The sequence below is a fragment of the Vulpes lagopus genome, chromosome 1, assembly GCF_018345385.1.
Source record: "Vulpes lagopus strain Blue_001 chromosome 1, ASM1834538v1, whole genome shotgun sequence".
In the NCBI taxonomy this organism is placed as follows: domain Eukaryota; kingdom Metazoa; phylum Chordata; class Mammalia; order Carnivora; family Canidae; genus Vulpes; species Vulpes lagopus.
Genome location: NC_054824.1, coordinates 87,917,665 through 87,942,357, shown reverse-complemented (window position 1 = coordinate 87,942,357; position 24,693 = coordinate 87,917,665). Strand labels below are relative to the sequence as shown.

At 39.0% G+C, this 24,693-nt stretch overlaps 1 protein-coding gene across 22 annotated transcripts in view; it reads left to right on the top strand.

The window, feature by feature from the left end:
• PHLDB2 (pleckstrin homology like domain family B member 2) overlaps window positions 1–24,693 on the top strand; it is a 219,383-nt gene that overhangs the window by 187,501 nt on the left and 7,189 nt on the right. For 5 of the 22 annotated variants that reach the window (XM_041726996.1, XM_041726912.1, XM_041726980.1 and 2 more), the window contains 10 exons: window positions 614–757; window positions 1,374–1,562; window positions 3,339–3,479; window positions 4,666–4,765; window positions 7,486–7,500; window positions 8,537–8,557; window positions 11,355–11,390; window positions 12,910–13,114; window positions 22,283–22,373; window positions 23,349–23,495. In XM_041726996.1, coding sequence (XP_041582930.1) covers window positions 614–757; window positions 1,374–1,562; window positions 3,339–3,479; window positions 4,666–4,765; window positions 7,486–7,500; window positions 8,537–8,557; window positions 11,355–11,390; window positions 12,910–13,114; window positions 22,283–22,373; window positions 23,349–23,495 — 1,089 coding nt within the window. Of the gene's footprint in view, window positions 1–613; window positions 758–1,373; window positions 1,563–3,338; window positions 3,480–4,665; window positions 4,766–7,485; window positions 7,501–8,536; window positions 8,558–10,316; window positions 10,536–11,354; window positions 11,391–12,909; window positions 13,115–22,282; window positions 22,374–23,348; window positions 23,496–24,693 lie in introns of those variants that run through there. The other 17 variants (XM_041727040.1, XM_041727021.1, XM_041726952.1 and 14 more) reach the window with 16 other exon arrangements.

The following is a 24,693-nucleotide window of genomic DNA, read 5'->3' as shown; positions in this document are numbered from 1 at the left end:
GAAGGGTCATGAGGGGATGAGTGTCCCTTTTATTCTCATTTAGTTGAGATACCTAAAGACTAGATTGCATTACAATTAAGTTACTATTTATAAAATTTCTTAGTACAAAAACCTGAAGTCCTCAGCCCACTTTGTACTCATACTCTATCTTGTCAGAAAACAGAAGAAAAGAGGAAAATCTAAAAATAAGGATTTGCGGAAAGGGCTCTTGAATTATGGAGTGAGTGATTGCATTGTAAATTTATATCTCAGATTTTTGTGTGTGTGGTTATTTTAAGTGTTGGATAGTGATACCCTCATTCAATCAACAGAATGAATGCTGATACCTCTACATATTTTAAAATTGAAGGTTGGGGTTGTTTATAATATAGTCATCTTTTACTTCACCCGCCCCCCCCCAAATTGTGTGTAATGTTTGGAATATCATTTTTCAAGATTAAGCATCGTAAATCCATTTTAATTGCTGATGATTCCCTTAATGAAACATTTGGTAATTCCACAGATATTTGGCTGTGCCGCTCGAAGCTAACTCCATTGTACTGGGAGCATTAATACTCTCGCATGCCTCAGCTTTTGCTTTCTTTGTGTTTAATTTCTGAATTCCTCCTTTTAGGGCTATATCAGTGTAAATGAATTTAATGAGCCATGTGTCAATTCCACGAATCTATCCCCTTCCACTCAGTTCCCTGCTGACGCTGACGCTGTTGCCACTGGGCCTACCACAGCTGTGCTGGTGAGCCAGCCACAAAATAAAGAGGTGTGTTGGCATGACATTTCATTCATTCACTGCTTTCCTCATGTCAAAGATTAACCCATGGTTACCTGACAATGAAGATGTGTGTGACCCATATACGTCTGGTTGACCAGTAGGTCAGAGTGATGCTGAGTATGAAAAACATACCAACCTGGGGCACTGTCCTATGGATTGTCATATTGGAAATCATGAAATAGGTGGTGCAGAGTGGAGTGCCAAGAGAATTAAGTTCAAGACAATAAGCTCTAGGTCTTAGCACTCTGACCTGACCTCATTTTCATAGAAACCAAAAAGCCTTTCTTAAACTGTTAGTTTGAATCATCTTTCCAGTTTGATTTTGTTTTATGTTTGTGGTATGGATTTTTTTTTTTAATGTTATGCCTTTTTAGAACATCTGGGAAGGGGCAACGAGTAGTAAATTAAAACACCTTAGAACTGATCCAGGTTGCTCCCAGAGTGGAATTTTAACAAGAGGCTAAATTGAAAGATCCTGGCCATCATTTGTGACTTTGTGATTAAAATACAAGAAAACAGAATAATGAGATTATCGATTTCATTTCTTTGTCTTATTCTTTCATTTCATATGGACACGTGCATACTTTTTCTTTCTCCTATAAAGCAAAGATCACCTGTCTGTTCTGGATTTATGTTTCCTTCCACCCTCTCTCCTCATCCTATCACTCAACTTCCATCAGCCCCTTGGCCGGAAGTCCTGGCTCCGACTGTTGATCCTTTCCCTTTAAATGACACACCTCCTCCTCTACCAGCTAAGAAACACAGAATGCAGCAACAGCAGCAGGAGCAACAGGTAACTTAGGCACTGGTGTTCAGAGTCTGAGACTTTGACCTTGACAACAAAGTCAGTAATGTGGAATCTTGCCTTCCACTTTTCCAAAAGTATTTTTTAAAAAAGAAAAGCAACATATTCCTTTGCTAGGTTTTCTTTTATCTGGTTGGTTTTTGTTCTTACATTTTTTAAAGGACATTTAGTATTTTTTAAGAGTGTTGGGATTGTTCTAAACTTTGACACCTTGATTGTCCCCTCTTGACTTTTGACATATTGGAGCTAGATACGTTTCACGTCTTCATGCTTCAGTTCCCATTCAATCCAAATATTGCAACTTGTCTCAGGTAGTTTTCAAAATGATAATAATTATTTCCATTAAATCCATAGTATAAAAAGTTTCTGTGTCAATGCAAAATATTTTCCTTACAAACTTACTGAAATCATAAAAATGGACATCATACCCTTGCTATGTGTCAAAATGTGCTAAACATTTTACAAATAAATATCTCATTTCTTCCGTCTACTAGTCCTGAGAAATAGGAATTAACTCCTTATTGACATTTAGGGAACTGAGGCTTAGCAGAGGTAAATAGCTTGTCTAGGGTCACACCACAAAGAATGCATTTGGTTCATAGAAATTTTTACTGATCATATCTTTTAAATAAAAAATTCATTATTATGAATGTCAACCTTCTTTTAGTATATCTAGTGCATAATCATGCTTGGGTATTCAAAAAGTCTGTTTTGAGGTTTCCTTTCAACTATAATCAGACTTTATATGAATTTGGCCCCAGAAGATGGTAAGGAGTCATAGCGACTGGATCCCCAAATTTGATGAGCCCTGGTTTGCTGTGCCCAGCCATTACATTTCTTGAAGTTATCTTTACTGCCTTTTACCTTTTATTAAATGACTATATCTCTTTGCTACTTTTAGGCTAATAAATATTAACTACTATAAATAGATAATTATAAAGTTAAAATTTAGATATATTTCATGATTGGCATGTTTAAAGATCATAAATTTGGTAATTCAAATCTGCATTAATTTTGATGTATTTCAACAACCTGAGCTTATAAAAAAAAGTGATCAAACCCTAAGAACTTCTAATTAGGAAATTACTACTCAAGGCATTTTGGGAGGAGGCTAAGAAAAATTTGGACAAATTTCAAGTTGGCAAAAATGTTGCCTAAGGAATCTGAAAAAAAATAAGAAATGATTAACCAGAGGATTTTTAAATATAAGGGGTTACTGTAGGGATTTCTTGGGTAAGATCTTTTTTAAATAAAAGAGTAACCTTAAATGTTATATGGATTTGGAGTGTTTATATGTAATTAAAATATTATTCCAACTTTAAAACAACTTCCCTGTTTACTCGCTCTTTCTCTCCATCTTCTCCCTTCTCCCTTCCTTGTTCTCCTCACACTGGGATCTGTGCCATCATACAAAACTGTCCAGACAGACAAGGGGAGAAACTGCTTACTTGCTTTGTCCACTGGCTGTTCCGCCACCATCATAATAATTTGTAAGTTGTCCTGAGGCCCCAAGGCAGCAGGCACTATGAAAGTGATAGGTGGATTTTTTTAAGTTTCTAGGTTCAGTAGTAAATTCTTCCAGTGTCTATGTATCTTACCAGATGCTAGCCCTAGTCTATTAGTGAACACAAGTATAAGTTGATTTTTTTTAAATTCTGTGTTAAAATTCCAAAACTTCTTTGTAAATGCATACTTCTTAATTTCTTCAGTGACCTGTTTCAATTAGTCAAGTTTTGCTATTCTGCTTTACATTTGCATTTAAAGCATTTTAGAAGTCTGGAAGAAAGGAAAAAACAGCATAAAGAAGGCCTCTATCTGAGTGACACTTTGCCTCGAAAGAAAACCACACCTTCCATATCCCCACATTTCAGCAGTGCTACTATGGGGAGAAGCACCACCCCAAAGGTAGGACGTGGGGTGAACCAGGGGCTTTGCATTCAGTGAGTCTTGTCCTAATGTTGGCCAACGAGCAAAGGCTCTTTAAAAAAGTACTGAATAATAAACCATCAAGTTTGCTTGTTGGGCAGATGTATGACTCTATTGCATTGTCTATTGTATTCGGAAGACATTTGGATTTGTACGCTCTGGGATTGAAGGACCTAGTCCTGGGTATTTTCTCCCACCACCACGCAAATGGTGGATAATGTTCACCTACATGACAGATTCCCAGGACTGCCTCCCAGATCTGGAAATTGGGGAATATAAACTCTGGATTCCAGGAATAAGAATTGAGAGTTGTTTCTATAAGCCTGTTCCTGGACTAAGCTCTTTGTATAGATTTTCTCATTTTAAAATCCAGCAACGCTATTCAGTAGAGGTTCTCATTATTTTCCACATTGTACAGATGAACAAAGCGAGGTGTAAAGAAGCTAAGCAACTAGCCCAAGTGCCTTCAGCTGGTTAGCAGTGAAGCTGGACTATGAACCTACGTGTGACACTTGAGTCCTCACTCATGTTTTCCTGACATGGCCAGGGTGTCACTGCAGAAAGAGAGGGAGAGGCAAATGAGAAGGAGGTTCTGCGTGGGCCAGGCTTTGGGGCCCTTCCCCTGTCCTTAATCAGAGTCACTTTGTTTTAATCTATTTTGTAAACTGGTATTTCAAGTCTATGTCACACTAAGGATTTTCTATCTTAAAAAGTGCTAAACCCACTAGGGTAGGTCATTGGTCTCTCCTGTCTTCAGGGGGAGATGGAAATGGTACACTTGTAACAAATACAGCTCTTCTTTTCCTTGTGCATGATATGCACGCATTCTTGTACCTGCATGTGCCCTTGGCTCCTTACGCATGAAAATCCGTTAGTTGTTTTCTAAGGGTGATTTTGGACAGCGTTTCCCCATCTGCCTTCTTTTTTTGGAATTGCTGCCACTGGAGAGATTGCTGTGATGTTGAACCTGCTGTGCAGCTCCTAGGAAGGGCCCATGACTGGCCTTTGCCACTTAGCATGCATAAATGGGACGCCTTCATTCCTCCTCCTTATCTTCCCTGCCCTCTGGGCTTACACCGGCGCTATGGAAATGGGGATGTGGCCCCATCCTGGAGGACCATTTGGTCTGCAGTTTGCCTGAGATATTTCCTCCCGGTTCTCACAGGCTCACCTGCCCCTGGGACAGAGCAACAGCTGCGGCAGTGTACTCCCTCACTCGCTGGCAACCATGACCAAAGACTCAGACTCTCGGAGGATGCTCAGAGGTAGGTACCTTTTAAGTCAAACATTATGTCTGTGGTTAAGCATTAGAATTCTCAGGGAGACAGCTCAAGGACAGGGTTGGGGATCATTAGGGAGGGAATAACCAAAATCCTCAGTTTTGTTCTTAACGAGTCTTCTTTGAAGAAGGATCTATATCTCATTATTGCTGTTCTAAGGTAACGTTTTCTAATATATGTATGGCTGGCAGCTTTTAAACATACGCATTGTACTTTATAAATTCAATAGAATTCTCAAACCAGGAAAGCCCCCAGGGAATTACTAACCTTCCCATTTGGTAGAAAGAAAAGAGACCAAGCAAATCCAGAGATCACCAGGGCACTTAACTAAAGCCACTTATCTGGTCTGTGGCTGAGCCACTGTTGAAACATACGCAGAAGAGTCATTGAGCTGCCACAGTCAGTAGAACACTAGTGGCCCAGGACAGTATCCCCTGTGGGCTTCTAATGTGGCCTGAGCTTTTATTCTATGTGGTTGTTGGGTTTCAGGTAGACTTTGATTCTCGGCATCTTTTACCTCTTTGTAATAATACATTGCATTTATAATAGGGCTATCAAATAGTCTTTGTGGGGCTAGGAGAAATTACTATAATGCAGTTCCAGAGGTGAGTTTCTCCTTGAGTGGATTAGAGTTGTGTCAACACAGTCATTTACGTCAATAATTTATATGAGCCTTAACTTTTGAGCAGGCATGGTGCTAGAGACCAAGAATGAAAATGAATGACACAGTCCTCACCCCTGACATGCTTATACTCTAGTGAGGAAGAAAGACACGTAATAGATAATTTAAATGAAATGCGGTAAATGCCATGATGGAGGAGTGCCCAGGATATAAAGGGGGATGCTGATGGAGTAGTGGGCATTTGGGTTCTAAATGCATTCATGCATTAGTGGGATTGAAACCCTTCCTTCCAAGCAGGCTGGGATTCAGTTTTTTTTTTTAATAATAAATTTATTTTTTATTGGTGTTCAATTTGCCAACATACAGAATAACACCCAGTGCTCATCCCGTCAAGTGCCCCCCTCAGTGCCTGTCACCCATTCACCCCCACCGCCCACCCTTGGGATTCAGTTCTGACTACTCAGCCCTTCTGCCAGTGGTACCAGGGGATAAACACTAGTTTCCTGCCCTTCTCCCCAGAAGAGAAAAAAATGTGTGTGTGTGTGTGTGTGTATGAATGAATTTTGGTATATATAAAATATAAAAATGTATGTATGTGTGTGATATATATATATATATATATATATATATATATATATATATATATCTCACTTGGATGAGGATTTTGAATCATTACCAGAAGTGATTTAAGAGCTCATGGAGGCTGTAGTATTCATAAGAGAGGTTTATAATGCATGAGAGGTTTATAATGTTAATATGTGAATCATATACAGTTGATTGAACTCTGCCTTTATTTTCTTTACTATAATTTCTTAAGCTAAAATATATCTTATAATTTATCAATATGCTAAAATAGCTCTTAAGATTTATGAATAATAAAAATACATCAGTCATGATATTTTGGCTCTCATTTATCATTGTTCACTTGTGGGTCAAGTCTATTTTCTGTTAAAGTATTTTTCTGTGATATTTTTAGACTTTTTGAATGGGTTTTTCCCACTGGGTGAAGATTTCGAAGCTTGAGTTGGCCACAAGACCATATTTTATGTCAAGAGTATTTTCTTAATGAGTAAGAAAAACTAGAACTTTGTGCTAAATGGAGAGATTTGTGAATTTGAGAGCTATTAACATTATCCTGTAAGAGGATTCTTACGAGAATTGTGAAACTGAAGGATGTTCAATCTTTATTTTTCTAATCTCTTTTTGCCCAACACATAATGGGAATTCCCATCTTAGATTCATAGAGGAAATGTGAGCCAATTCCCTTAGGTCCATTAGGGATGTACTCTGCAAGATCCATTGACTTTGAGCTATCTTTCTGCTCTGATTCTTCACCGATGTACTTCACTTTTGTGTATCTGGGAAAATTGCTGCTCCATTCTTTCTTGCTGCAGCTCTAAAGTGCACTTCTTAAAGAGTTTCATGTGGTCCTGATGAGGTAGCTTCTGAGGAAACAGAGAACCATCATGTTGTGTGTTGGTCCAAGCAGAGATGAGGTGTCTTGTGAAGCCAGAGGAGGAGGGGCCAGGGACTGCTGTTTTCAGAGCCACAATAGGTGGAAACATTGGCAGGATTTTCTACTGACCCCATAGAGGTGGGGGTTATACAAAGGGGGAGGACCCCATGCAAAGACCAGGAGGGTTGAATCATTATTGCATTTCGAATTGTTTCACTAACATATTACTGGCTTCACTAAAATAGCAAATGCAAGTAAAATTCCATGGATTTGAAAAAATTGGACCCAACACATTTTCATGAACTCAAATGTAATAGATCTTATCATGTAGGAGGGACTTACACAATTAACTTAAACAAACTGTTTTTTTTGCTGCTTGTCCATAATGGATACGTCAAGGACAATGGTGTAAGTATAAGCCTTCCTTCCATCAGCGCTGTTTTCATAGAACTGACAATGTGAATCATGCAAACAAAGATCTTTGAGAGCAGAGTTTAAAGCAGAGAGCCCAGGAACTCAGCTCTTAAAGTTGTAATGGTTATTGCCTTTTGTACAACTTGTGAACTGTTCCTTTGTAAGCTCTAGAATGAATGAAATCTTTGTCCTTTTGTCTTCTGTTAAATGCAGGAAAGTCCAAGAAAGGTATGGCAACCTCCCTTGTGTGGTGTTTTTGTTTCCAGCAAATGGGGACAGGTCATTGTTCAGTCAGTCATCTTTAAGAAATGATCACATTTGAAAATAGTGGATTTTTAGTCTAATCATTCCTTTTACACAATAGAGAGAAATTGTTGCACATTTGCTAGGAACTCAATCCTGAGTGCAGCTGTTCATTCACAAGCAGCTGCATGAGCCCCTTTGTTTTTTTTGTGGTTTTTTTTTTTTTTTTTTATTACAACAGACCATGCCGGAAACAAGAGTGCCGGGGAAGCATGGTTTTGTAAGACCCAGAATTTAGATAAAGATAAGAGTAGGCATTGTCATGTACGTAGGCTAAATGTAAAACACGATGTTTCTCCTTTTTAAAGGCCAGGTATAAATAAGGCTGGGTACAGGGGAGGAGGGGACAGTTTAGGACACTCCCACATATGCATCCATTTAAGCCTATTTTAGAAGAAAGACCTTGAGCCCAGTGAAGACCACTTTACCTGACTGGCTTGAATAAAATGAGGTGCTTATTAGCATGGCCAGGTGATGGAGACACAGGGTATCAGAGGACAGACTGGTCATAAAATTTGATGGACAGTGCTTCAAATAATTGAATGGCATTTTATAAACCCTAGTGCTTAAAAATTATTGCTATCTGCTTGGCACAAAGAATTGTTTTATCGCTATGATCTCGTTTTTATTCTCCCTGTTTTCTAGTTGGCGAATATGTGTAAAGATGTTGTTTTCAAAATGTTGTTGACTAACTGTATGTATGTATCATAAGATTATTTTTTAACTTCTTGAGGTCTTCTCTGTAAACCCAGATTTAATCTAAAAATGTGAATCCATCTTGCCTTGTTAATCTGGTGTTGTGACTAACGCTGTCAAAGATGGCATGTTGGAAGTGTTGTATTTTTTTCCTGTCCCCTGTCATCCTTTCTGATCTTGTCTCTTTCTCCCTTTCTCCATCATTCCCCTCCTTCATTCATGACTCGTCCTGTATCTTCGTCTCCCGGCTGTGGACTATGGTTAGGAAGAATGAATTTCTCAGCAGGTGAGCTATGATAGGCTAACTTGTCCGAAATACTGATGAATTTTATCCTTTTTTTTTTTAATTTGTATTTTTTTAACTTAAATTCAATTAATTATCATATAACGTATTATTAGTTTCAGAGGTAGAGGGCAGTGATTTATTGTTCTTATATAACACCCAGTGTTCATTATGTCACATGCTCTCCTTAATGTCCATCACCCCAGTTGCCCCATCCCCCCACCCCACCCCTCCAGTGACCCTCAGTTTGTTCCCTATGATTAAATGCCTCTTATGGTTTGTCTCCCTCTCTGATTTTGTCTTGTTTTACTTTTTCCTCTTTTCCCCTATGGTCCTCTGTTATGTTTCTTAAATTCCACATATGAGTGAAATCATATGATAATTGCCTTTCTCTGACTGACTTATTTCACTTAGCATAATACCCTCTAGTTCCATCCACGTTGTTGCAAATGGCAAGATTTCAATTTTTTTGATGGCTGAGTTGTTTTCTGTTATATACATATACCACATCTTCTTTACCTATTTATGTGTTAAGGGACATCTGGGCTCTTTCCATAGTTTGGCTATTGTGGACATTGCTGCAGACACACACACACAAAAATATTCAACATCACTAGGCATCTGTGTAATTGTATCCCCCTAAACCCAAGTCATAGTTTTAAGTCATTTCATTTTCTATACTAAGCCCAGATAACCATTTAAAGTATACATCACAGGGCACTTGGGTGGTTCAGCTGGTTAAGCATCTGTCTCTTCATATATGCTCAGGTCCTGATCCCAGGACTGTGGGATTGAGCCCTGAGTTGGGCTTGCACTGGGCATGGAGTCTGCTTAAGATTCTCTCTGTCCCTCTCCCCCTACTGTGCCCCCTCTCCCTCTCTTTAGAAAAAAAAAAAGGAAGGAAGGAAACAACACACATTTGGAAAATATTGGCAAAACTATAGATCCTGCAATGGTACAATGGTTAAATCACAAAGGAGTTTTTAGGTGTAAGTGGGCAGAATTAATAGATAGGCATGGAGAAGAAGAAGGAGGAGGAGAAGGAGGAGGAGGAGAGGAGGAGGGGAAGGAACAGGAAGGAGAGGGAGAGGAAGAGGAGGAGGAAGAGGAAGGAGGAGAGGAAGAAGAAGAAGAAGAAGGAGGAGGAGGAGGAGGAGGAGAAGAAGAGAGAAGAAGAAGAAGAAGAAGAAGAAGAAGGAGGAGGAGGAGGAGGAGGAGGAGGAAAAGGAGAAGGAGAAGAAGGAGAAGGAGAAAGAAGAAAAAGAAGAAGAATGGACCTTGCACATCCATTCTTCTGGCTCTCTTGGGCAGTGAAGAGAGTTGAGTTGGGTTCCTTGCATGTGCTATGCTTAGCCATGAGCCTCAGATATTGTCAGGTCTCACTTTACAAACCTTGTAACCTCCCCTCAGGTGGCTATTTCTGCGTAGATAGAAAGGATTTAGAGCATTTGAAAGGCCCTTTTTTGCTTTTTAGTTGCTGTTCCACTGCTGAATGTTTTCTTGCTACATAATTTAAAAACAAAAACAAAAACAGAAGTAGTCTCAGGGATTGGGAAAGTCGAATTGTTCCCAATGCACTTACTTTGCCCCTACCCAAGACAGCAGAGGCATCCCACTTCCTTATTTAGCCACTACTAAACCTGGAAATTACAGATGAGAAAATGAATTGATTTGGTGGCTCTTTAGTTCATGACATCCCTATGCTAAGTAGAAAGGGATCCTTGTGGTGACCAGGACACGTGTGTCCCCCTCCCTGGTATAGCTTGCACCTGTTCTGGAGCTACCTAGCTGCACGAGCAGTTCCTCTTGGACCTCCTACCAGAGTATCCTCCTTGGTTTGCTGTTCTTCCGGGGTGTTTCCTCTGTCAGAAGTGCCTGTACCTTTGGACAGGCAGGCCAGAGCCCGAGTCCCAAAACCAGCTCTTTGGACACACACTGGTGCAATTCCAGGATCACAGGGAAGAGTTCCAGGCCTTTATTTGTGATTGCAGAGGTAACTGAATTTTTTTGAAATTGGTCAGGAGGGAGGAGGCTAAGCCAGGTGATAGTTGAGTTCAGTGTAAAGTGTTGCCCTTTGGGAGAAATGAGCCTCTCCATGAGGTAGAACATTTCCACTCACCTTGGATCCACAGAAAACAAAAGTCCTGCACTGGGAAATAGGGAAATATATGCTCATTAGCAGCAGGATCTTTCACTTAAGTTGTCATGAAAATCTAGGTACTCATCCTACCATCAGAATGATCCACCAAACTTGGATAACTGATGGGGTGATCTGGGGTATTTATGTTCACAGTCCTCAGCACCATACATAGTGACACAGCTGGTCCCTGTGCCCACATCTGAAATTTTTGAGTCATTTTAGTGTACTGTTTACTTCACCTGAAGATTATAAGTTCTTTTTCTTATTCTGCAATGCTTTAAAAAAATCATGGAAGATAGAAGGATCAGGACACACCATCTTCTGCTTTTCCAAGAAGGTGTTGGTTGCATTAATGGGATTTACCTTTCCTGGTTATGAAAAACTGAAGGCCAAGAGGAGGTTGTGGCACATGGTGGTGTCAAGGAGATAATTCTCATATGTTTTAAATTACGTGGCTGTCTTTTAGGGATTTGGTTTTCATACTAACACAAGGAAACATCTTTCGCATAGTCGGTGCCAATGTTGAAATTTTCTTTGCCAATAAGCCTTTTTTGAAAGCATAGGGAAAGATGCATGTGTGACTTTTTCAAATAATTTTTGGTGTTGTTTTTTTTTTTCCTGTCCCCCTCCTTTTCATAATAACTGGAAACAATTTAAAAGGAGCAATTAGTAATTCCAAAAGTTCAAGTATCAAAGGTAAATATTTGAGTAATGATTTTTTTTAAAAGGCACAAGCTCCACGCTTATGAATGCACTGGCTTCACTTAATGCTTTCTGCATTAATCACGACGATTAATGGCATTCTATCTTAAGTATCATGGTATGCTTTTTTGTGTTGCATCTTCCCTTAGCCAAGTGATATGTGGCTTTTGTGTGTGTGTATCTGTAATTTATAATTACAGCTTATATTAAGGAAACTTATTTCCCCAGAAATGCTCTCATCTGAACTAAAGTATTTCCACTTTGATATTTAAAACTAATCCAAATAGCTTGGCGTGCAAACTCCCTGTGGAACTAAAATCCCTTTACAGAAAACTTTTGGTGTTTGATGGTTTGTGAAAGCCTCGTGGATGTGGCTTCTGTTTTTGAATGGGAATGCTCAAATGATGGCTGAGGGAGCTGTTTGGAATCATTGTCCTCCTTTCACCCTCTGCCTGATTTTTTGACCATTTCATTGCGGATTAAAAGCCTCATTGAAGGTAGGTAGAGTGCAAGGAGAGAGGTGAAATTCAAATGGTCCAACCGTAAACTCTTAATGGATCTGGTAATAAATTTGATGAGGGGGAAAGAGATTGCAAAATGACTGTAGAGGAAGGTCTTTTTAGTGATTTGAGGAATTGGTTTAGCAGTAGGATCCCTGTTTCCTGCAGGTAAGGTAAATAGAGAATTGAAAGGGAGTAGAAATCAATTTGCATTGCCTCAAATCAGCCACCAGAGAGAGCAAGCCATAGCAACAATATTTTTGCTGCTATTGATGTGAGTTCTACATTTTCCGGTGATTGGCTACCAACAACTAGCTGAGGGCTGACAGCTAAGGTGGAAAAAGAAGAGAGTTCTGTGTACGGTATTTAGGAGGAGGGTGCCCATTGGGAGGATTGTTGACTCTAAATGTTTGAAATAATTGATGGGCAAGGAAAATTGAAAAAAGAATGAGAAAAATGTGCAGTTTGGATTTTTACCAGATTAAAAGTGTTAGTGATAATATAAGCGAGATAGAAGATTCTTAAATTCTGTACCTAGAGGGTCCACCTGCTACTTTATGACCAAATCAAGTGTTCTTTAAATTTACATCCTGTTGAAGGAGTAGCTGCCCTAAGACCCTTCTGCTGGTTGTCACCAGGAGTCATCTTGCTTCACTTGAACCCAGCTACTTTTAGAAGATACAGGGCCTTCAGTTGTGATTCTGTTTTGTCCTGGTTTTGCTTTGTCGTTTTAGTGTGCGCTGATGTATTCTTCTCAGTTGTACTGAGATGTGGGAATGGCAAAGGAAAGTGGGAGGTGATCCACTGACTAAAAAGATCACTCCTAAGACCACTTGTTTGAAACTCTTGCTTGCACTGAGCATGATGCTGTGTCTTTGATCTTCTTGGCTTCAGAACAAATTAGACCAAGGTCCAAGTTTCACAGGCAGATGTTTCGGGTTGCCCATTTGAGCCTCAGAAGATCTAAGGCTAGAAAGTGAAACATACTAACATATTTATGACTCTTTCCTTAGGGTATAATCACCATCAGATGAGTGAAGGACAAAGGCAGAAATCTGAATTTTACAACCGCACGGCATCTGAATCAAACGTCTACTTGAACAGTTTTCACTACCCTGATCACAGCTACAAGGACCAGGCCTTTGATACTTTGAGCCTAGATAGCTCCGATAGCATGGAGACCAGCATCTCAGCCTGCTCCCCTGACAACATCTCTAGGTGAGATGACGTATTCACGGTTAAGGTTTCTGGTTTAGAAAAGCACCTGCTGGTTTCAAAGAGTAAAGTCATCAATTTGGGGTGATGTACATGTACAAGCCCAAACTTCTGAGACATAAACCTTCTACAGGGTGGAAGAGGGTTGAGTGTCATGGCAGCTTCTCAAAGTGTTTTCTTTGTATCCTGTGTGACTTAGCCAGTCAGACATCATAAAATCCATTTTTCTCCTTTACTCTATTTCTTTACATTTGAGTTCACGTGTATACTGTGCTTCCTCTGTTGGTTGACTTCAAGCCTCATTAGGTCTTCTTTTGATTGAATAAAGAAACAATTTCCAACAGCATAGTATGAACTTTGAAGGATTTCTTACACTTATGTTTCATTAGAAGGGAGACTTTAGCTGTTCCACATACTAGAATTTTTGTAAGGGTTTAACCATTCACATTTGGGTTCATACTTTGAGGCAAGCAAAGATGGTCTTAATGGAATTACTGCTAAAGGCACATCTAAAATATAGAAATAGTCATGGTACTCTGCCCCTTTGAAAGCTTTGATGATGCCCTACTACCCTTTGAGTAAAGTCATGCCCTAGAGTCTGCATTCTGGATCCGTCTTGGCTCCTCATTCACTCTCTGCTCCTGATACACCTCACAGGGTTTCTTATTAATTGAGAGGGTGACGAATACTCAAATCTCTGTGCCTTTGACCATATTGGTCCCAGGCCTGGAATCAAGTAGTTTGTTCATTCATTCATTTATAGGTTCCTTATAGAGTGCTCCTATACAGCGTCTTATAGAGCACTTATAGAGTGCTCTAGAGTCAAGAGTGGAGTGGAATTGGCTCATACTAGCTCTATACTCACACTAGCAAGTACAAGATTTGCATATTTCCCTCTATGTATAATCAGTAAAGTCATGTTGGTAGTTGGAAATTGGCCATGGTGGGAGTATTTACTCCCCATAAATCAACATTTGCTATGTATCAGGGTTTTTATTTCCCTCCAGAGAGCTGAGTTACCAGCACAACACTGTCTAGAGTCAGTTTATCCTTCCATTTGTGTATTCACTCAATCTATGCTTACTAAGCACTGGTAGTGTCTGGTATTGTAGAATGTCTTTACCGTCTCCCTCCCCCTGTCCCATCTGAGCCTGGAGAAACTTTCCTTGTCTTCAGGCTTAAACTTAAATTGGAAATTCATGAAAATTTCTCTTTTAGGGCCTTTTTCTTCTGTTTGCACTGCAGTTGATTCTTTTATCTGTTATACCATTGATCACACTGCAGTATAAAATTTTTTCTGCAGTAATTAATTGGTGAATTCTTCAATGTCAAGGAGGATGTCTAAGTATCTTTTGGTTTCTACACTCAACAGAGATCTTAGCAGATAGTGGGTATTCACTGACTGTTGGCTCAATAAATACTTCAGGATATAGTAAAATGGATATATTTCCAATTTGTTATTTTTTTAAATTTTTGTTTGATCTATTTTAATCGGCTGAGAACCATTATGGTTTCAGCCTAAGAAACATTCAATATTCAATAAGTGTTACTTGAGCATTTGCGTATCCCAAATACAAATGTCCGCTTGGATAATTGCCATCAACAGAATTCCCTCTATTGGAAGGAAACCCCAGCATGAAAGCAGGAATGTTCATGCTTTTTGGGTGATGGTCATGCTACTTGAAGCAGGTCACAGAATGTTCTTGGTCCTGAATTGCTTGCTAGTCTGTGAAATGGAAAGGTTGTTTCTTAAATACAAGACAATGATGGATTTTAAAACATTACCATGGAAAATTGCCATCATATAAATATAATTTATTTCTTTACAAAGATTTGAATAATTTGCTCTCTCCTCACCTACAATAAGAGAATGACAGAGACAGAGGGAAAGTAATACAAGCAAGGTGTACTTAGCTTTGGGTTATTTCATATTTCAAAATGAAAAGCATATGAAAGACCCAACTGTAACCAGACATTATAACTAGGAAATTTTAGGGCTGGGAGAAAAGGAGAAGAGGACAGATGCTACATTTTGTGGTAAATAAAGCATGCAGTATATTTTCATTTTGGCATTAATGGGTGAAATATTAATATTATTGAATATATCATATCAGAGAAGGAAAGGAGTCTTTGAGAAAAAATACTGAAGCAACAATGAGAATTGTATTGCTGCTTGTCACACGGGAATGACCTAAATTGAAAGAGGAGATTATGTAATGATAAAGAACAGGGCTTCTGGGGCACCAGGGGGGCTCAGTTGGTTAAGCGTTGAGTTTTGACTTCAGCTCAGGTCATGATCTCAGGGTCATGAGAATGAGCCCCGCATAGGCTCTGTGTGCAGCAGGGGAGTCTTCTTGAGATTCTCTCTCTCTTTCCTCTGCCTCTCCCCCCAAAAATAAATAAATAAAATTTTTTTTTAAAGATAAAGCTTTTTGGGAGGTTACCATTATTATTTCAGGTTAGAAGGATTAATGTTTCATGTTAAATATTAGAAGATGCAGTATCTCATTTTTTAAGAAGTTTAATATGACTACTTGGGGGGATACACTTAAGAGTGTGGAAGGGTTGGGCAGCAGACCATCTGGCACTGAAGGTGCTCTGGTGACACTCGCTGCCCTGAACTTGTCCCAGCTGTGCCAGCAGGTGCCGGAAGCTGACACTGTCAGAACAGAAAGCTTAGAAGTTTGAGTACTTATTAATAGATGACAATAAACTGACTAATCACATGTGGTGTTTTGGATAACAAGACACAAGCGTCAGCAACCCAGCAACTATGATACCACAGTAACAGGAGGAATAGAAGTTGGCATTAAGAGTGAGAATACAGGACGCAGCAGTTCAGATTCCCATTGTCAGAGGGACTCCTGTGCTTCTATGGCACTTTGTACTTAGTCCTTATTTTGAAAACAGTAGACTCTTCTTCCCTCTTCCCAAATAATTGTGAATATTTTAGACCAATATTTCTTTGGTGAACTCTTGATCGCTTGACCTTTTTATCTATTTTTTTAAAGATTTTTATTTATTTGACAGAAGTGGGGGAGGCAGAGGGAGAGGGAGAAAGAATCTGAAGCAGACTCCACACTGAACACAGAGCCCGAGGCTGGCCTTGATCCCAGGACCCTGAGATCATGACCTAAGCCAAAAAGGAGAGTCAGACACTTAACCGACTGAGCCACCCAGGCGCCCCATCTGTCCATTTTTGAGTTCATCTTTAGTAAAGAAATAGACTCTAAGCATTTTCCTCTCTTGGCATTTTTCCACTCCATGCCCTTTCCTCCCCTCCCAAAAATTGAAAGTAAGTATTCATCCCTTCAAATATTCACTCCCCATCTCTCATATTTGTGATGAACACCAGTTGTGCAGCAGTGGCTATAGGAAATTATCCCAAAAGGATCCACTTGGATCATAATTACCAAGCATTACGATTCAGATCTGAACACCTAAGCACAGTGACAGGGCAAGAACTTATTTTTTTTTTAAGATTTTATTTATTTGTTCATGAGAGACACACAGAGAGAGGCAGAGACATAGGCAAAGGGAGAAGCAGGCTCCCTGCAGGGAGCTCGATGCAGCACTTGATCCCAGGACCCGGGGATCACGACGACCTAAGCCATAGGCAGACGCTCAACCACTGAGCCACCCAGGTGCCCCAGAACTTAATTTATTTTTATTTGCTTGCCCAGTTGCTTTTTCTTAAAGTGATTTCCAGAGGTAGAGAATGAGAATGATTCCACTAAATACGCCTAATGAAAAGGACAGCATCACCGTAGTGCATTCCTGGCAGCTAGTTACACATGACCACGATCATTTTGTATATGTAGTTCATGCAGACCTGACCCAGTGGCTCTAGCAATCACAGATAACCAGTCACCATATTGGTCAGAAATTACCAATAGTATCTATTTCTATTTCGTTGTGCTATCCGACCCTCTGAATGTCACACACACAAAAGAAGAAGAAGAGGAAGAAGAAGAAGAAGAAGAAGAAGAAGAAGAAGAAGAAGAAGAAGAAGAAGAAGAAGAAGAAGAAGAAGAAGAATCCAAAGTATAAGATACTTGTAAAAGGTTTAGTATTGAAAGGAGGAGAGAAACATTTTTCTTCTGTACCACCATCTATTTTTTAAAAAATACACACTACCCTAAGATCAGCTTGTACACAATCTTATGATGGACAAGAATATGGCAAACATTAGGCAAATAAGAAACTAATGTTTGTTATGTATATTATGACAACACATCCTTCATGAGAACGTTTTGAAGTCAGAAAGAGAAAGAAAGGGCTAAAACTTTTTCTCTTTGTTAGATATTTTTTAAAGCTATGTATTAAAGTATTCTGAAAGGATAAGCATATTAAAGATGTAATTCCATGGTGAAATTCTAGCGTCAGAAACTTAGTCTTGTGGTTTATTATGTCACAGGAAGCCATTCGTGGAATTACAGAATTACTCAGAGTTAAGGGTACATTGGGCCCTTTGCTTTTTGTTGAGACATCATTTTTACGTCTACCAGTAAGTCACTTGAGTTAGGCAGTGTGTTTGCTTTTTCAGCATCATTACTCACACCAGAAACAAACAAAAAGTTAAGAAAACAGGTCTTGGGTCATAGAAAGCAGCAGCTGAGAGTCAATTCTGCATAAAACCCCTATTCTGCTGAAATTACTGGCTTGGCTTAGACTGTGTAGTGTTCTGCATACCGCCTACAATGATATGTTATTATCACAATTGCTATTACTAATTTCCTAAGCCCTGGCCTTGTGCTCATACTTGGAGAAAATGTTAGGGAATTTGATCCTTCATTATAGCTTACGTACCAGCAGTGTGCATGTGGGGCAGGGAGCAGGACTGGCTGTGCAGTTGAGGGCAATCCGTGGCTGAACTTGGGTCTAAGGGATGCTTTAGTTCGAATTTCAGATGCTTCTGATTTGTTCAGTTTTGGTAAAAAGGTTGTATTCTGCTTTTCATTCTAGATAATCAACACCCAGTGTCTGCATTTTATTCTAGCAAGTTCTTCCAGAAGAGATACAGAAAACCAAAGTGATAGTAGAGGGACAGGGGCAGCCAACTGTCAAGGGGGACTGGGTGTTTCAAACCACGTGAATATTGGTTAGGAAGGGTCAGAGGGCTTGTTGTGCTCTTGTAATATTCAAGGAGCTGCTGAACAGAGAACGATTAGACATTTCATAAGGACTAATAATTTGCTGAAAGTACTTGGGAAGATTCATTGAAAATAAATATTCCGGGATACTTACTGGTTCTTCATTTAATGGCAATATTGGTGCACCAGTCACAGTCTTGGAAAAGTTTTATGTGTCTTGATGAGGAATTTTGTTTTGTTCCAGTTAGTTTTGTTTTTCTTTCCTTACTTATTTCTTGTATGCCGTTGTTCTTTGTCTTTCTAATGTTTTTCTGTCTTTGCCTTTGCCTATAAGGTGAATATTCTAAAAAGCCCCGAAAACCTCAAATCTGCTATTTAGATTCCTTCACCCTTGACAGGAGTGTTTTTTTTTCTTTATGAATATGGTTTTTACCAAAATTGGTAGGATACAGAAAGAAATCTTCGTTGACAAAATAGCAGAACATCATTGAGTATGAAAAAATGTCAAAACTAGTCATCTTTATACTGTTAATGGCCCAATGACTCAGTAGCACTAGCATCCTTACGGGAATCACATGCAAGATCAGAAATTTTTGCCTACTTTTGAAGAAGGTCAGAAGTTGAAACAATGGAAAGAAACATTACTCCTCATAATTCGGATGGGATTGAGAAAACAAAGATGAGTATTGTGCTGTAAATCACCCACTATAAAGCTTATCTTCAGGGATTTCAGACTCCTTTTGCATGGCAGGTGCTAAGAATTTCGCTTGCTGACATTTGTATCTGCCTTGGATGCCATGGTATTGACAAGCCGAGACTTCTCCCTACATTCCTGTTGCAGCAGCCTATGCTTGGTGCAATCCTGACGGGACAAAAAAATAAAACTGGCAGTGACATAGTATCACAGAGCAGCAGAAGTTTTGCTAAATAAAAGTGGTTTACATGTCAAAGAAATATTAAAATCAAAGATAGCAAAAGCTATAGAGAACAAGTAGGTGTCTGTGGATACAAATTATTTTTCTCAACAAAATAACCAAAATGGTCTTAAAAACATATAAAAGGTGGCTTAAAAAAATAGGTGACTTTAGGTGCCTAAAGGTTATTAAGACACGAGGTGGTAAATGTTAACATGTATTTTCTATCAAATGTTTTCAGAAAATTGAGTTCCTTTGGAGCAAAAGTTAAGATATTTATGTAAATATTGCCAAATAATGACTATCATTGGCAGAAACTTAATTATAAATATTAAAGAATAAATGGAAAACACCCTCAAAAATTCTAAAAAGTGAACAGAAATATTTGAAGACAAGCAACTATCTGACAACTTACCCCCAGGATGTGCTCAAATTATAGATATATGAAAAACCATGGACTGAAAATATTTGTTTCTAACCAATTTCCAACCAATTCATCCGGATAGGTTTCAGGGAACTCAAGGTCATACCTAGGCCCAGTGCATGGAAGCTGTAGGAAGATAGATTTTGGTTCAACTTAAGTATCAACATTCTAAGAATGTTGTTCAAACAATGAAGGGGTGGATACAGAAAGTTTTCTGTAACTAACAACGCTCAAGCACAACCTAGGTGAAAACAGTATGTTGTAGGAAAAACTGAAGAAGAGATGGGGGTTAGACAATTGGTGAGTGCTTGTTTTTGTTCTCTAGTTGGTGAGTTTTTAAGACCCGAGACTTAGTGGAATCAAATTATTCATTTACAAATTGATAGGAGACATAAGACATACATACCTGTGTCTGTGACATATATGTCACAGAAAACACTATAGAATATAAACATGATACTCATCATGTTGAGCTGATGAGGTGTGCCACTTTAGCATCTATGATGTTGACTGTTCTCCGTAAAAAGAAATACACTTTTCATTTGTGCAAGAATTAAAGACTTTTTTCTTTAATTCTTACGGATTAAGGAGAACAGAACTGACCCTTTTGTACCACCCCAAACAGTCCATGGAAATGAACTGTTCTCTCTTTATAAGGAGAACACATCTGGCTAAAAATTAGCCCAATGTAACCTTGCAAAGTAGGAGATTAGCTAAACTCCTAAAGATACAACATTGCTAAGGTTGACCCTTTCCTGGATGGATGTAGTTTGTAATGGGGCTGGGAGCACTGATCTTTTTTTTTTTTTCTTCTTTTTTTCTAAAAAACAGTTTTTTAGAGTGGTTATATAGGTTCAGCAAAATTGAGAGGAAGGTACAGAATTTCCCATATACCCCATCTCCACACATATGCAGCCTCCCAGGTTATCCTCATGAACCCATGTTGATACTTTATTATCATCCAAAGTCCATGGTTTACAACTGGGTTCACATCTGATGTGTGCATTCTCTGGGTTTGGACAAATGTAAAATATCATATATCTCTCATCATAGTGTCATACAGAGTGTTCTCACTGCCCTGAAAACCCTGAGTGCTGTTATTATTCATCCCGCCTTCCCTCCCCCCACTTCAAACCGCTGGCCACCATGCATCTTTTTACTGTCTCCGTGGTTCTCTTTTCCAGAATGTTGTAAGGCTGGAGTCATACAGTATTTATCCTTTTCAGATTGGCTTCTTTCACTTAGTAATATGCATTTAAGGTTCCTTCATGTCTCTTGCTTGCTAGCTCATTTCTTTTTAGTGCTAAATAATATTCCATGGTCTGGAAGTACTACAGTTTATTTTATTCATTTACCTACAAAAGGATATCTTGGTTGCTTCCAAATTTTGGCAGTTAGGAATAAAGTGGCTATAAAACCGCTGCTACTGATTTTAAAATAAACCATATATACTGTGGACATTTATCTCTGTAAAGGAATTTAGCTCTATGTGTGAAACATCCTAGGTTTGAGTTGATCAACAATAGAATTTTGAGAGACTGTAACTAAGAATTATCCTTTTCATTTTCATATGAAGTCATTCTTATATAAATGCGTCTGACGTGAATCCCTTCTGTGTGACGTGGTATAGAAGATACAGGCACAAAAGCCTCTCTGTCCCCAAGAGGGTCTAGAAAAGTGGACATATATTAAATGACTAGATAAATCTACATGCATAGGAAATAACTTTGGTTCTCTATAGCTGGAGCATCAGACTAAAGAAGTTTTGACCTAGGTCAAGCCCTTTTTTCCAGAGCACTCAAATAAAATGTAAGAGAAATGTAAGAGAAAAATAATAGTTTTTGGTTAATGTTAAAAGTTTCCAAGTTCTTTTCTTTCTCTTTTAGTTACTGACCCTAACTGTTCTTGCAGATTTTATACCTTTTAGTTTTTTTCTTTCTTTTGTTATATAATGTCTTTCTCATTACATTTCTTTTGAAGCTCTTGAATCTCTTCAGAGGGGTTCCTCATCAGTATGGTAGATGAGTATTATTGACAAAACTAGCCATCACTCTTCTGCTGCATCTTTAAGAAAATGTTTTTTTTTAATCAGCCTCATGATGTATGAAATAAAATATCCACATCTATGTATATTTTAAAATAATCTCTACACATAATGTGGGGCCTCACGTCCATGACCCAGAGATGAAGAGTCACATGCTTTTCTAATTGCGCCAGCCAGGCTCTCCCTAAAATGTCCATGTGTTTAAAGACATAGCAAAAAAGCAGCTGAGGACACATATTTCCAAACCAAACAAAGTGACTTCAAACCATAGGTGTCATCTACATAGAACTTTGGTGATAGGCTTATTGGTCTGATATGTCTGAACGATTAAAGTAACAAGAAAGCCTCCCATGGTCCATAATTTTTGGACTCTGGAAAAAAGCATTTTGAGAACGTACTCTGTAAGATTTTGGGTTTCTTTATGAGTAAAGCACTCTTCTTTGGTATTATTTTCCTTGCCTATATTTTGTGTCCTAAACTGAGGTAAATCAATGGCACCTATAATTTTCAGAGCTGAATTGACTTGCCTGTTCAGGTGAATGACTCTCCTAAGTAACATCCTTTAAAATGACATTGGATCGTATCATACACCTCCCCAGGACTGGTGTGTGCACGTGCCTGTGCGTGGACACGTGTGTATTTCAAGAGACGTCAATCTCAAACAATATTCTTAAAAGGCTTTTGTGTTCTCTTCAGTGCCAGCACTTCAAATATTGCCAGAATAGAAGAAATGGAGAGACTTTTGAAGCAGGCTCATGCAGAGAAGACCCGGCTGCTTGAATCCAGGGTAGGCATAATGTCTTTATGCCAGAGGTCGGTGAGAACGGTTCCAACTGCCCTGCACTTGACAGGAAATTATCCTTGGACCTTAAGAAGCAATATAATCTTGGAGTAGTCGCTCAACCCTTTTGGCCTCATTTTTTTCATCTGAAAAGTAAAGGTGTTAGGGAGGATTTCTAAGCCTCCTTATTGCACTATAGTTTTTTTTGTGATTTAAAATACATATAGTGTCAACGTGGACCCAAAGCAGTGCTTATTATTGTATTTTCCCTTTGATGGCCACTTTGCCTCCCAGGGAACCAGGAGGAATGTCATGTCTATATGTACTCCCCCTTTCTTGCCAGCTTGTGTGCTGTTGTAATACTTAAAATCCCACATTATTGTGACTGTATCTCAAGCCCAAATCTGAACTTCCTTAGGAATCCCCCCAAATGCCTTTGCATCCTGCCTTAAAGGGCCCCTCCTTTCCTCTTCTGACTTCCTCGTGGGCTTCCTCTGCGACCTTCGGCCAGGAAGCCGCAGAGCAACAAAGGAACCAGAAGGACCAGGACTGATGGCCTTCACTTAGAAGATGGTCCCTGCAAGGAGTGCTAACGCCCAGACTAGTGTTGGGTGACGATTTGTGACCCTTCTTATAAACAGGAGCGTGGTGATCATCTGTATGAAATGACTGAAAACCACAAGCTGGATTTTCACTTCATATTCAGTTGTGAATACACATTATGTGTAGAGTTAACATTCAATTAAATGTTGCAGTTGCCTTTCTGGTGTGGGATGATTTCGAAAACTATGTGAGAGGTGATTTTTTTTTCACCATCAATATATTTATTAAAACCAAAGCAGGAGAGAAGAGGGGATTTTAATCCAGCTGGTATATTGTTAGGGACCGGGCTACAAAACCAACTGTCTGGAGAGAAATTTCTGTTCGTTGGAAGCATTCTAGTATAACCAGCTTGTCTTAAAATTTGTTCTGCAAATTTAGGAACGGGAAATGGAAGCCAAGAAACGAGCCCTGGAAGAAGAAAAACGACGCCGAGAACTCCTGGAAAAACGATTGCAGGAAGAAACTAGCCAGAGGCAAAAGTTAATTGAGAAGGAAGTAAAAATAAGGGAGAAACAGAGGGCACAGGTGGGTCAGTGGGTCCGGATGGGTTGGAATAGGCTGCCCCCTGGTGGTCATTTTGTAGAAGACGGTCGAGCTGTGTCCCGCTGCCTTTCCCTGCACCTTGGAACCACAAGAGGCATTTGGGGGTTCAGAGACAAAAAAAAAAAAAAAAAAAAAAGTCTCTTTATCTCAAAACTGATTGAGATCTACAAACCAAATGACACTTTTCTCTACTCCTGCATGGAACATTTTAATGGGAGAAGCATTTTTTCTGCTACCCGTTTTTTGCGGTATACTTCAAAGAAGCATGGTTTTCTAGCAGCTTTGAAAAAATGCAGCTGGACTTGCTACTGAAAACAAATAAAACCCTTTGGTTGAAGAAGAGAAAGGGTTCTATTAAGCCATTTTTGGAAGCAAACACGCCAGAACAAAATAATTTTACCAAACCAATTTCTTGGTAGTGTTCGTGGGCTTTTTGGTTTTGTTTTTGTTTTTCTAACCACTGTAGATATTGTCACAGCTTTCACACCTTTGCCACAGCTGTCCACACATGTTTGTGCAAGGTTACTGGACTCCAGCAAAACTCAGGCAACCCACCCACCTCCTTAAACTTCCTGACCTGCTTATCATAGAGACTGAATTTCTGTCACTAAAGCTGCTTACATAATATATGTTTGCTGAGGAACTAAAATATAATTTTTTGCAGTACCATTTGACTTAGAGTTCAAACCCATTTTGCCAAAGTTTACTAGACTTCATAAAAGGTGCCATTTCTCTTATTCTTTATAGTTGGCAGCAGTCTGATAGCACAGCAGTGAGAAGACTGTGTGCTTTGAGGTATCAGTAAGTGTGACATCTGTCTGAAGTCAAGTACCCCAGAATCAAAGGCAAGATATTGAAGGAAAAATACAAAGGAAAACTTGTTCATTTTATTTCATCATGTCAACCCTCTGCCAAATCGTGATTCACAGTGAAGATCATCCATGCCTGTTTGGCATTTTGAAGCTAAACCAAAAAGCATAATTCTATTTTAATCCTAATTATAAGGTTTGCCTCCAAGTATATATTTAGGTCATTTTCCCCAGGCCAGAGGGGTAGGGTTATTTAACAGAATAAACTAAAAAACCATTTTAGAAATATGACCCATGGTGTTACGTGCTTCATAGATTACATGAAACTTTCCTCCAGCCATAGTAAAATGAAAGATATCTAGGTACATCTT